The following is a 14,372-nucleotide window of genomic DNA, read 5'->3' as shown; positions in this document are numbered from 1 at the left end:
CTGCATGATTAACATTAGTCTTGCTGTACTGGCACAGCACCACCACTGTTGGGGAGGGCTAGCTGTTAGTGGGAAATTTACTACATTCAGGTGCAGCATGCTGGAGTGCCAAAAGAGGAGCAGACATGGTCTCATTTAAAGATTGTCATCGATGTCTGACTGTGTCATGTAATGAAATGAATGAAACTACAAAAGATATTGTAATTAGAGCAGAAGATATATCAATATCAAGCAGCGAAGTGCTTTGAATATTCTTTTCTACAACGTTGCTTAAGCATTAAATCATGAAGACCATGTTTAAGTTTAATGTTACTTTTTAAAAAAAAAATTGAATTCCCGCTTCAAGTATGGGAGTATACTTCTGTTCCTGAAGTCATTTTAATTGGAAACCCATTTTAACTGTCTTTTGCAGGATCGTATGTGAGATGGATATGGCCCATGCGGACAGTATGCCGGGTCCAGTACAGCTCTGTGTCGGAGAGTGCAAACCAGAACTCCGGGCTCGTTCCTCACAACTCTACTCCTTTGTGGTATGAGTGTAATTAAACTCCATTTGTATTGTATTCTGAAATAACACTTGTGATCTAGCCAGTATATGGCTAAAAAGAATCTATGTACAACTAACTAAATATATTATATAACTATATATATATAATTATATATTATATAATTATATAAATAGCCATATACTTAGTATATGGCTATTTCCAGCTTTTATGGTACAGTCTGTGTGTACTTGCCATCCTCACACACTCGCACACATTTCCTTTTCTCAGATATCTGCTGTCTACCTGACCTGCACCTAACAGTTAATCTGCTTTCTCATTATCACTCTCTCACACCTTCACAATTAGCACTCTTTTAACTATTAACAGCAGTCAGTAATTACTGCTGTTGTTTTCAGAGTACCTGCACTATCCTGCATGCTGGATGTCACACGTCGCTGTCAGTTTTGAGTTTTGTCAGCATGATGCTCTTGGCTCTGTAACACAGGCTTGGCCACTTTTTCTCACCAGTGATACGGCTGCTACTCTGGGAAGCAGTGGAATTCCTCTGAGATTACTTCACAGAGCTTAGAATTGGCAACGCTTACAATTCCCTTCTATTGCAGTGCACCTAAAAAAGACTGCATCATCACAGGAGCATTCTTCAGACAAGACATATTCCCTACGTGACCTTGTAGACAAAGGGACATTGTAAATGACAGTGTGCATTTAGTCGCTTTTAAAATGGTTGTTTTATGTTTGTTCAGATACAGGTGTGTGCACACAGATGCTTTTATGTGTGTACGTGTGTTCCTGTGTATGTGTGCTGTCTACTTGAATATTACTCCATCTGTCTGTGTGACAGCATCCTGGCTGCACGCCGCTGAAAGCATTCGTTATTTTCAGATTGTCTTTAAAAAAGCTCCACTCAGATGCAACCCAGCAATGCAGGGCACCCAGTAGTGGAATCTATAAGAGGACACTAAGGCTTTATTGTACTGCAGTTCACTGCCATCACTCTGACAATACGAATAACTGTAATTTGCTGGAAATTAGTGATAACACTGAGTGTTACAACAGAGATGCTTCCCTGCTTACTGTAAAATGCATATATCTTTTAATCTGTCTGCTGGTCTCGTGTCATTTCTTCCTGTTCCTTTCCCTCATTTTAAATGACTCTGACAGTCTGTCTTAATGTCTCTCTTTCTGCATCTGTGGTTTTTTGTTTTGTTTTTTTAGACTCCAACTGTCACAGGCCTGTCTCCTAGAAGAGGTCCAGAGTCTGGGGGCACTAAAGTAACTATAATGGGAGAAAACCTCGGTGCCGGCAGCAGTGTCAACGTTAAGTTTGGAAACCAGACATGCGAGTTCTTTGGGTGAGATCTTAATCTCCAACATAACTGTCCTGCATATGTGCTGCTACAGAGTCTGCAGAATGAGGAAATGCACATCATGGTGGAAACACGAAACGTTTATGTTGATATTGTGGAGTTAAACTAATCCAGTCACCATAAATGCCATGAATTTCCATACATAGCACAAATAGCAGTTTCTCATAGTATAAAAATGATTTGAATTAGTTTAGCTAAGTTTTTGCCCTCCAGCATAACTGTCAGAAAATGTTGGCTATATGGCATGCTATTAGCAATTTTTAAGAGTAAATAAATAAATAAAACAACAGCTTGTGTTGTCAAGATAGCGATTTATTCACATTAAATAAGCAGCATTTCTATGTCTTTATTCTTTTGTTTTGGGGTTTTTTTTCCTTTGATATTATACTGCGAATACCCCCCAAGGGGAACCTCTTTATACCTTTGTTAAAACTTGTGTAAATTCTAATAAGGTTTTGATGACCTACTGCATCAAACCTTGTAATAATATCTTCCTTTTTTTATCTAGCCCCATCCTTCTCATTCTCTTCATTCTCCCTTTCCTAATTAGTTTATCTGTTCTCCCCCATCCCTCAAATTTTTTAATTCTCAGTCTCGCAAGTTGCTTCCATTTCTCTACACCCATCCCTCCTGCCGTCTTTTAGTTACTCATACATGCCCTCTTTCTGATTTCCACTCCTGGAGGCACCTATTTTAAGCCCTGCCACAGTGTTCTGACTGTAATGTTGTAAGGTTGAGGAGTCAAGTAAACTTTAATGAGATATGGGGCTAATTACAGCTTCTTCACTGTATTCCTGTCATGGGAGAAAGAGGTAGATGTGGGCCTGTTCTACTACAAGCACTCTACTAATGAATTTGGACAAATTCTGAGGGTTTGTGTGTAGATCACAAAGTCTTGTACAGGGAGGAGAAAGCATGTTTTAGAAGGATGTATGAGAGCTGAAAGTACTGACTGCATGTTAATGTGCACTGAGTGCACCTGTTCATCATGTTTTGAGTGGGATAATTACAGAACAGGTCTCACAGAAAAAAATAGTATGTTTTTTTTGCTCATATAAATCAAGTTTGTGTCTTCTCATATTCATTCGTTTTGCTACAGATTTATATAGGTGTTCTTATTTTTTTGTGTAGAAGGACAAAGACAGAGATAGTGTGCTACTCTGCCCCTTCTCTGTCTGGAGTCGGCCCAGTTCAGATCAGCGTCAGCGTGGATCGTGCCCAAATCAGAGAGAGCCTCACCTTTGAGTACACAGAGGACCCTACTGTACAGCGCATTGAACCAGACTGGAGCATTGCAAGGTATGCACATTCCTCAGATTGTATGTATGAGAGTTTTATTCGTGTCCTCAGCTCCAAGCCAGCAACAATAAACAGACGAGTCAATATTGCATTTTCAATTACTGTTCGGTTCTTTTCCAATTAGTCTGGAATTGATAGAAGAAGTGAAGCTCACTGATTGGAGAGGATGGGCACTTTTGAGACTGAGATTCTCCTACTGAATGCAGTGTCGATCCATGTGTTGAACGTCTTTGGCAGATAGATACACAGACATAGAAGACTACTAATTAAAAGGAGGAGAGGGATGAAGATGAAACAATGGCATAACAGAACAATGTGCTATCAGAGGTGTGAGTCCACAACAGATGGCGTGAGCTTAGAGATGGAGAGTATGGCACACTGCAGCAAAATCGTGACAACACAAAGGGAATAGGAGGAATAACGAAGGGAGAAACTGATAGGAACCACATATCTGTTTTGCTTTCTTTGTGTTTCGGAAGAGAAAATAAATTAAATTTCCATCTAATTCCATTTTAAATTACACAGTGTGAACTGATTTTCAATGTCTCAAAAATTGGAGCTCAAATTGTGTAGAAAGACAGAAAGAAAAGCGAGCACGGAGCAGTTATTTTGCATAGTTGCTGAGTGTATAATCTATGGACGCCACGGACAGCACACAGTCTGTCCACAGTAACTCACTACTGGTACAGTGATCTTTACCCTAAACCTTTATTCAGCAAACCACATTGACAAGTGCAACAGAAAAACCATTTTTAACAAATCCAACCAGCTACAGGAGGGCTGGGAATTCAGCAATTTTCCACCTCCTCTGTTTATGCATATTAATATATTTGAGCTGTCTGTTTTTTATTTATTTTTTTTGCGCTACTTGATTGTGAATAGTAAAAACATAAAAAATGCATCTCTAATCACCATCTTCCATGGGCTGTTTTGTCCCAAATTAACCTTTAAATGGCTTTTGATATGAAGCTTTTTGTTCCCCAAGTGATGGGGAACACTTTGAAGAAACAGATCAGAGTTAGAAAGTTTACAATAGGCTTTGGACTGCTGCGGGTCTTTTTCTCAGATATTCTCTTTCTTAGTCTGCACAAAATGAAATTCGGATCTGACAAACATGATTATAAAAACTCCTGTAATAAATTTTGTCTAACTTCTTCCATTTATTCAGCGGTCACACACCCCTGATGGTGACGGGAACTAATCTGGATGTGGTTCAAGAGCCCCGGATCAGAGTGAAATATGCTGGCCGAGAGTCTGTCAATGTAAGAATCACTCACTATTAATCTGTTTTCAACCACAAAGTCTCTCCTGTATGTGTAGTAGAAATCTTCTACTGTACTACTTCCAGCTTGCCATGCTATATAAGCAGCTAAGTGACATTTACTTCAGGTAAAATGGTCCTTAACAGGCCCTCTAGCCCTCTACGCTCTCTGATTTATGCTTGATCCCAGTCTTCTTGACCCCAGAGCATATAAATATTGCAGCTGTTGGTGAGAGTGATCCACATGCACTATTTAATATAGAGTTTACTTAAAAATTTTTTGACCATCTCACCTCCCACCTACTTGGTGTTTTATTTACACTGCTCTCCTGACTCCCGAATACCATTTTCACTTGTTTGAGAAAAGATAAAGAGGCAGCTGGAGGACAGTAGAAGTTGACCAAGACTATAAAAGGTTCAGTGGGGAAAATGTTAGAGGTGTGCATCGTTGGAGGCAAGAAGGCTCATAATGACTTTCAATGGAAGATTAACTGCAGTCAGAAGTCTTTGGTCAGCATAAAGACCGCTTGTATAATCAAAGACTTGTCTGAAGGAAATCGTTACAAATTGCATTTGAGCCCCTGTCCTGGGGGTCCTTGTTTAATTAAGAGGATGGGATTTCCTCTCTGTGGTCTGCTATAAGGTGGAGAGGGCAGATGAATACGATAAAGGGGAGTTTGAGGAACAGAGAGTGGTGAGCCCATTATTGTGTATCTGTTTAGTTTTTGTGCGTCTTTTGTAAAATCAATTTTCACACATGCACTATGGCCCTGACCCATGCTGCACATTACCGAGCAGGGATGTAAGTAAGAACTGAAGCTGAAATCATTTGGGGTAATTAGGTCCATGTAATGGCTAATTCTGGTGTAAAAATAGAGCAGTCAATTTTTGAGAATTCACAGTGAGTGAGTGGGCATCATGTATCCTGCCTCTAGATTGGCATCATCCCGTGGCAGCATGGTAGCTCAGTGGTTAGCATTCGCTTGCTTCACCGCACAAGATTTCTTGATCTCAAGACATTTCCTGATGCCGCCAGTGAAAACACAATCTGTACTCACTCTGTGCTAATGCAACATGGCCTAAGATTCTCAAAAACTAACATCTAACTGTGGATAATTGCCAGAATATGTGGTGTGAGTTCTGCTTTGCAAGACAACATCAGAAGACTTGACAAATACACACTATACATTTTCTGATATATGGAAAAAACACACTAGTTTGGAAATATTTCAGTCTCACACCTTAAATTTTCAATATATACAATGTTTAAAAACATCATAAAATAGAATTTCACATTGATGCAGGGATGCACAAAACCATCCTCAAAGCTATCCTTCACATACACAATTCCCTATAGATTTACTCTCATTGCATTTCCAACTTACTGTCTCTAAATTAGCTGTCTAAAATTGGCCTTAAGTGTCTCTCTTGTTTAATGAACATTTCTGGAATGAAAACCATCATTCTGTTCCGAGGTTTCTGAGCTCCAGGATCCTCGTGCGAGATACTGACATGCAGACCTTATGTGAAGTAAAAGACACATAAGACACTGTTTTTATATTTGGAGGAGAGAAAAACACTTGATGAGTGAGACAGAGAAAATCTGGTGAAATGGAATTTGACTTGTGTGTGGGTGCCGTAGTGTCTGATATGTCAGTTTCCAAATCTTTGAAAGCGAGTTGTTCATCTCCACCCTGCCTCGTCTCATCCAACTCCCCACCTAGTGCCTCGCAAAAGACGACTGTGTCACCGTCTTGACTGCCCCCACAGCCACAGAGAATGAATTTCTATTAAATGCTAAGGTTACAATTACCCATCCTTCATCCCACCCTCCCAGGCCCTTCTACCCCTTTCCCTTTTTGTCACGGGAGGAAGGCAAACAGCACAGAAGCCTATAGCAATAAGAGCTGCTGTCTGTCAGCCAGCCTTCAAATGATCACCTGTCTTCCACTAAATTGCTTCTCTTCTCTCCCTCCCTTGTGTCACCTGCATAGATTCACAAAGAAACCAGGAAAGAGGAAAAAAGACAATTTTCTTTGTGAAATGCTCTGTATCTGTCACTGGATTCGCAATTGAAACATTTATCATGATCTTGATTAAAGCTAAAAGGGTTATTTCCCAGCTCTAGCATATTTCCCTGTCCCATACTTTAGATGCCTGGACTGAGTGTCGGGCTTTGGCATGTCAGGTACATTTACGGTTACTACTGAACATAAAAGGTGTTCAGCATGAGTGTACTGATTGCTCTGCCTGATTGCGAGAGGAGGCTGCAGATCACTGCATAATTAGATTCACATTTTTAGAATTATTTTGCATATTAAGCTATAGAAATTAAGTATCCTATAATGCTATACGTGATTTTAACAGTATTAGCATCATGAGCTGATTATTGATCGATATTTATGGCATTATAAATGTCCAAAGTCTCAAAGGCTAGCACTGCTTCCATGGTGGCATTTCTTCTGTGTACTTCTGTAACTAGCTTCAAACAAAACGAAAACCTTTCACCATATGAAACAGTGCTTATGGGATAAATTGGTTTCTGGCTCCACTAGCTAACAGCCACACAGATCTTGGATAGATTGATTAGAGCTGAAGTTAGACTTAATGCCAGTATTAGCAGTTGGTTGGAACAGCAGGCAGGCAGGAAAATAGACATAGTGTAGGAGTAACCAAGTATAGGAACAGCAGAATAACCAGTGACTAGCTATCAAACGTTAGCCTTCAGATGACCTTTGACTCTGTGAAGCCATCGTATTTTTTCCATCTCTACAGTCAGCCAGTCGTATCTTCGCTGGCTCTGACTCTCTCTCTTACCACTACCCTGGCCAGAGACCTTTGAATGATTGAGTGGGCTGTATCCACACAGTAGATCATGGTAATATATTCAGCCAGAGGGGTTGGAGTGTTACTGCCTTAAAACACCCTGGCTCTATCCAACAGTAGAGAAAGAAGACAAATGAGACCGAGATTCCAATTATTTTCTCTTTCTGTTGACCTCAATTCACTTTATCAATGCTGTAAATCTTGTAGCTTCTTTTGCCACATGGCCTACAGGAAGAGATGTACCATTTGTATTTGACAATTAATTGTAAAGTTTTACTGCTTTACTGTTATGACTGAAGCAATCATTGATGAGACGTAGATGGAGTGTAGGAAAACAAGCTTGTAATTCAGAATTTGGGACATATCTAATATCCAGATCTGCTAAAAGGAAGAAATACTGCAAAGGTGTCATGTTGCCCTACGCAGAGGGGAACCAAAGTATCATTTTTTAAAATAATCTCGCATTGCCCCATTTACCCATCGCTACAGTACTCACCCATCACTTTGGATTTGGATGTTACGCTCACTGAAAAACATCTGACATTATAGGAGCAGTTTCCTGGCAGGATTTGGTGAAAGAAAAGATTTAAGAAAGAGAGCGAGAGAGCATAATAGGAAAGTGAGGACAGTGCAAAAAAAGCCCACAGTATCCATCCACGGCAGAGCAGATGGTAGTCAGAGCTTTAGTTGACTTGCAAATGCCTTACTGTTCCATCCCAGGAGTCACAAGGATCGTGTTGGCCCATATGGACCTGTCTATACTGTGTAATGTGTCATTATGCTAACATTAAGAAAGCAGTCTATATCAACTAAACTGGAAGTCTTCTGTCCAATCAACTTTTAACCCTGATTTAAAAACAGAACATACTGTTTTCATTGGTTAATTTGACCTATTTCACTCTGTGATCATATGGGCTTACACGTTAAACAGCCAGGATGACCACATTGAAAGCTCGATGGCTCAGCAGTACAAATATGAGTGGATAAAATTAATTAACTTGATCTATTCATATAGCACTATATTTGCTCTGTAATCACTCAGAATCTTTTGAGTCTCTGAGTGGTACCATTCACACAGTTTTCTTCCTGCTGGCTTGTATTTGTGGATGTGGAACTATGCTGTGCAGATTTTAATAGTTAATTCAAGCTCACTTTGAAGTGACATTTCTGCATGATAAAACATCTGGAAAAAAAAAATTTATTCTGATTTCTTTTTTTATGCTGTAACTTTTTAGTTGTTAATGGGATTTCACAGAACCTAAAGTTAGTGAAAGTATGTCATGTGCTATCTATTTTCATGAGCTTATCTTTCTGCAAAGCTAATGCACTGCTACTGTGCTTTGTAAAATATAGAAATTAAAAGAAAATTGACAAAACTTAACTTAAGAACAGTTTCACACACACACACATGCACACAGAGCTATATTCCAGATATGTTGCTAAGACTATTGCATCATCACCCAGGTTTTGCAGCAAATGCAGATTTCCAGGCAGCTAGTCAGTCAATTATACATTCGCATAACTGATTTAAAATGCATCACCAAATATCAAGTCCCTTTTCAATTAAAAGCAGCAAACATTAACTTTTTAAAATGTGAGAGTTTTTGCCGCTTTCACTTTCTATTATTGTATCGTTATTGCTGCAAACCAAAGATATTTGGTTTAAACTATTCATCAGACCCCAGAAAATGTCCCTTTTCAATGCGCTCAACTACTGACAGTCACTTGTATCATTTTCTGACTTTAGATAGGCTAAATGATAAAAAGAGATAATCAATTATTTGAATCCGTAGTTGCATTTTTAGGGACGGTGTGTCCAAGTTGTATCTGAATTTATTTTAAGAATGAGATTCAAGGCTACATAGTGAACACAATCTTCAGTCTATTTCCGAGGGCAAACTAAATAAAGATGCCAGTCCCTTCTTCCACCTCTGCGATCACACTCCTGCAACTTAGCTTGCACCATGCTGGCAAAATCCAATTGGTGTACCCTACACAGAATGAGTTTGCATCGATCTTTCTGGCTTTCTCTGGAGCACGAGACAACAGGTAGGAGGCGTGGTACTCGCTAGCGTTCACCACCTTTGATGATATTTACCTCTAATTAAGTTTCTTCCCCAGAGAGAGAGCTGGGAGGGAGTGAAAGGAGATAAAAACCTCTCGGAGCAGAGTGCTGTGCAGCAATCAATCCTCTCTCCCCTTCCCTCTAGAGCTAAGACGGGGAGGATGGATGGAAAGCAGGCCTCTCATCTGGGCAAACTTGAGAGAAGTAATAAAAGACCCATAGCTCAACCTCTTCCAGAGGAGACAGAGGAGAAATGCCTCCATCCTTTTGTGGTTGTTGGCCTGCAGTGTTTTTTAGTGAGGCTGTTGGAGCAATTTATTTTCAATTTTATAGAGGCTTCCTCTACAATAAAGATGGATTTAATGACAGAAAATAAATCCTATTTTTCTGAAAAGTATTTGGCCTTTATAGGTCAATTATAAGGCTGGTGAGCACGCCGCAGGGTTCATGTTGAAACCAATGTGTTTCAGTTAGGATCGCACTTTAGGTTACAGAACACAGAGGATGGAGCAGATTATAGAACCAGAAGAAAAAGAGAAATCATAGCTTTTCTGAGCTGTTCAAGTTTATTCTGGATGACTGAATTGCAACTCTTCTTTCATTTAAAGGGCCACAGGCTATCATTTCGTGATGCGTTGATTGTTTCAGTGCAACACATCCCAGTAGCATCACAGAAAGTTTCTTCATAACATTTTTTCTCTTCTCTTCGTTCACTCTCTCCAGGTGTGTAAAGTATTGAACACCACCAGCATGAGCTGCTTTGCTCCTTCTTTGATGGCAGAATACCATCCAGGTTTGGACACCGTGAAGCATGCGGACGAGTTTGGATTCATCTTCAACAACGTCCAAGCGCTGCTGGTCTACAACAACACTAACCTACTCTACTACCCCAACCCCTACTTTGAACCGCTCAGCACCACAGGCATCCTTGAGCAAAAACCAGGCTCACCCATCATTCTCAAGGTAAAGGAAATGCAGGATGGATTCACTTGATTCGCGGATTAAAGCCCCAATATAGACCTATCATAATATTTATCATTCGTATTCTGCTGCTAAGTGGTCATTTCCATATACTCATACGTTTTTCTCTAGTTCATTTTTATATACAAGTCCTATTATCTGGATGCTTCCATGTGTAAAAAATCAAAATCTGTATGGCATTCGCTTTCATAGATGCTTTGAAGCTTTGTTGAACTTCCCTTGTAGTGAACCCCTCTGGAGATTGTGTTCACCCTTTTGTTGCATCTCCCTGTTTGCCTGCATTTGTAATTGGTACAATCTCTGCTCCATTCTTGGCCAGGTCACTGTTGGAAAATACATTTTTCAACTCAATTAAAAATAAAAGATATGATGAAATAATATCCTTGGGAAAGATTTTAATTCCTTTTTCACTCAGTCATTATTGTGTTTGTATAGTAATTATAGTTAGTTGTATGTTTTGGGGGTTTTTACTGGTATTTTTTACCTGATAGATGGAGAGCAAAGAATTTGTCAAAATATATATTTCAATCCTTTTTCCTGATTACCAGCTGCTCCCACTGTAAAATATATCAGCCTGTCTGATCTTGGTATGGAATCCTATTGAGTGGCAGCTGTGCCCAAACCTAGGGATTTAATTTGTACTGTATTCAGGTGACATATCAGTGTGGTGCATTAAAAATAATGTTTGATTTTTGTTTATGTGTGTGTGTGTCTGAGTTTATCTTTAAATTTTACACCCCTCTGTTCATTGCTCTATGCCCACAGGGCAGAAACCTGGTTCCTCCAGCATCAGGAGGGGTGAAGCTTAACTACACAGTACTAATAGGAGAGACTCCCTGTTCTGTCACTGTGTCTGAGAGCCAGCTGCTGTGCGAGCCTCCCAACCTCACTGGGCAATACAAAGTCATGGTCAGTACTGGTCTGTTCTGGTGTTTTGTTATGGACCTAACTTTCTTTCCAACTTACTTTCCATCTATCCCTGTATTTGCAATTTCTTCTTTATAATAGTCAACCTCTAAGCTCTATTATTTGTGTTCTCATCATTGTTAATTCAGCTGAAGAAAAGGGGTCGAAGCGAGAGCAGCATGGTTGTGCTCTACATGTCAGAAGGTTCTGCCACAATCCACCGCAATTATTCTTATTTACCCACTTGCTTATTGAATGCAATGTTCGTACTATTTCCCTCTCAACGTGATAATGGTCATGTATTTGCAGGCAGTTTCAGCAGACAATATTTGAAAAGGTTTTGGTCTAATTTTCAATATTTGGTTGGCTTAGTCATTTCTGTAAAACAACAATCATGTAACATACAGCTCAACTGCATGTTTTCAATCGCTCTTTTAGTTTTAACAGTCTCATTGTGACTCTTGCCTTTCTTGACAGGTTCAAGTAGGTGGTCTTCACGTATCTCCAGGTGCCGTGCACATCATGTCTGACAGCCTGCTGACCCTACCGGCCATTGTTAGCATCGCTGCAGGTGGCGGTCTTCTCCTTATCATCGTCATCCTCGTCCTGATCGCCTACAAACGAAAATCGCGTGAAAATGATCTGACCCTTAAGCGCTTGCAGATGCAAATGGACAACCTGGAGTCACGAGTTGCCCTAGAGTGCAAAGAAGGTTAGTGTTAGTGTAGAATAGTAGATACAGACTTAAATGTTTGTTAAGTGCTTTGCTTAACCAATAGGCTTCTTTATCACTCAAAACAAATAAAAAGCATAAATATGTGTATGTGTTACTCAAATCAATCAGAGCTGTCTGCATGTTTTAAGTAATTATCAACATTACGTCAAATCTGGATCATCCTTGTTTTTTATCACAAAAGATTAACTTATTTAGCCCTCTATGTGACCTTTTTCATCATGGAGTAGTTTGCATGCTGGAAGCAATTTTTCATACAGCTAACATGAACTCTAAACATACAGGAACCGAACACACATTAGATATGAGACGCACAAACGTTCAAACTGTATTTTAAATTCTGCTGTAATTCTACAGTCATGTCTTCATAGCAGGTGTTTGTGTTCACGCTTTGTATGTCTGTATATATTTTTGTAACCATGATATGTTAAAACAAAAGTGAGCACTGATTGCTCTAGTTTTATTTTAGATGTGAGCGTCACATCATTTCCACATCGCTACATTGAAATAAACACCGTTGATTACTCCTACTGTTATCATTGGGGTTATTTTAGCTAGTCTGTGGCAAAAGTGAGGTTTAGGTCTGACAGTGTTGAGGCGATTTCATCAGCCAGAGGGGACCTTATTACTTATCCCCTCCAGCTACCCCTGATCAGCTGCCCCAATGTTATTATGTAGTAATAGAACACAATGGTCCAATGACAGATACAGACAGACGGGCACATAGAGTAGGCAAACAGAGGGAATCATACACAGGTAGCCTTAGGACAGAAGAAGATTAATGTTTTAACCATTAGCATTGGCCTGGCGAGTACTTCCCCGCGGGGTGGATTTAGATAGCTACCAGAGTTCCTCCTTATGAGTGTATATATACACTGTGAGTCCATGTGTTGGTGTGTAAACCAATGTGTCACAGGGGACTTTGGTACCAGGAGGTGAGGGCTAAGACTGGTTAGAGATGGTGGGGTTTTGAGGAGGGTTTTAGGAGACGACTGCTGCTCCTGTGATAGGCTGCAGGCAGGGAGCCTCCCCAAGGGCGGCAAAGCAAGGCAACAGAGCCGTGGGCTTGAACCAGAGTCAGTCAGGATGGAGCCAATTAACTAGTGCTCACCTGCAGCTTCACACTGAGATGCCACACTCTTTGGGGCCTTTGCTTCAGCCAATTTACTGGGTGGTAGATAAAAATGAGTAAGAAAAGGTTTGTGTGTATATGTGTGTGAAAAGTGAATGTAAAAGAGGGAGGGAGAGAGATCTATTTTTTTAGAAGAGAGATGTAAAATATTGAGTTCCTCTGACATGAAGACTATCTTGAGCGTTCTGTCATCTTCATCATAGCAGCAGTAAGCCCCATGAAGATAAGAAGGATTCACATATATGGTCCTTGGGGATTAAATAACAGTTTTATTTTCAGGATGCCTTTCACAAGCGCTCCCTTCAACTTGTCTCGTTTCTCTGCCTTCCTTCTCTTCTAGCCTTTGCCGAGTTACAGACAGACATCAATGAGCTCACCAGCGACCTCGACAGAGCTGGTATCCCCTATCTGGATTACAGAACCTATGCCATGAGGGTCCTCTTCCCCGGCATAGAGGATCATCCTGTCCTCAGAGAACTGGAGGTAACTATGACCAGAGTGCAAGAGAGAGATACATTTTTAAAAAAGAGAGGAAGGACGAGGGAACTTCAGTTTGAGCTGAAATAAATACATAAATATACAAAGTGGACAAAAGAGAGAGAGCCAAACGGCATGTCTGCCCTGACCACTTCTCCCATAGGCTAACCGTAAGTGGGAAATTGCTGAAGGGGGGAAAGGATACCAGTGTGCCATCTATCCTTTCTACACTCTGATCTCACACGCACACACACAGTCAGTCAGGCTGGGCAGCATACACATACACATATATATATATACACCTCACATGCAAGCTCCCTCATGGAAAACAGGGTCTCAGCACATGGCTATTTCATCCACCAGTGGCTGCAGTATGAGGGGTAATGAAGTGAGTAATTCCCAATCCTCAAGCAGAACTTTGGGTTCTTCCAAGGGGGGGAAAAACTGGCTGGCTAACACTTTTTCCTCCTCTTCGAGGGGCCAGAGTAGTGCTAGGAAATGACTTTATTTTATGTTGTTGAGACTGGTGTCCAGAGGATGAAACTATCAGGTATAAGAAGATTAATCATAGTAGAGATTAAAGTCAGCAGTGTGAGTCAGGCTAACTAGCCAGGTGTAGTTAGTTAAGTGGATAGTTGCTCAGGTAAGGCTAGCCGTGTTTGCAAGAGATCAAAGGAAATGTAATGTCACATCTTAGAGCAGTGGCATTTGGTGAGTCACATAAATTTGGCATTGCCTGCCAGAGGACCCATATTTTTATGCAAACTTCAGAAAAACAGTCATGGGTGCTCAAACAAGTACAAAGCGAATATTACT

At 40.3% G+C, this 14,372-nt stretch overlaps 1 protein-coding gene across 7 annotated transcripts in view; it reads left to right on the top strand.

The window, feature by feature from the left end:
- plxna2 (plexin A2) overlaps positions 1-14,372 on the top strand; it is a 260,056-nt gene that overhangs the window by 219,220 nt on the left and 26,464 nt on the right. For all 7 annotated transcript variants that reach the window (XM_082519547.1, XM_082519545.1, XM_082519544.1 and 4 more), the window contains 8 exons: positions 413-530; positions 1,725-1,861; positions 3,008-3,175; positions 4,344-4,437; positions 10,051-10,290; positions 11,074-11,217; positions 11,692-11,926; positions 13,420-13,562. In XM_082519547.1, coding sequence (XP_082375673.1) covers positions 413-530; positions 1,725-1,861; positions 3,008-3,175; positions 4,344-4,437; positions 10,051-10,290; positions 11,074-11,217; positions 11,692-11,926; positions 13,420-13,562 — 1,279 coding nt within the window. The remainder of the gene's footprint in view (positions 1-412; positions 531-1,724; positions 1,862-3,007; positions 3,176-4,343; positions 4,438-10,050; positions 10,291-11,073; positions 11,218-11,691; positions 11,927-13,419; positions 13,563-14,372) is intronic.

The sequence above is a fragment of the Aulonocara stuartgranti genome, assembly GCF_965226115.1.
Source record: "Aulonocara stuartgranti genome assembly, chromosome: 20".
Lineage (NCBI taxonomy): Eukaryota > Metazoa > Chordata > Actinopteri > Cichliformes > Cichlidae > Aulonocara > Aulonocara stuartgranti.
This window is presented reverse-complemented; position numbering and strand designations above follow the sequence as displayed.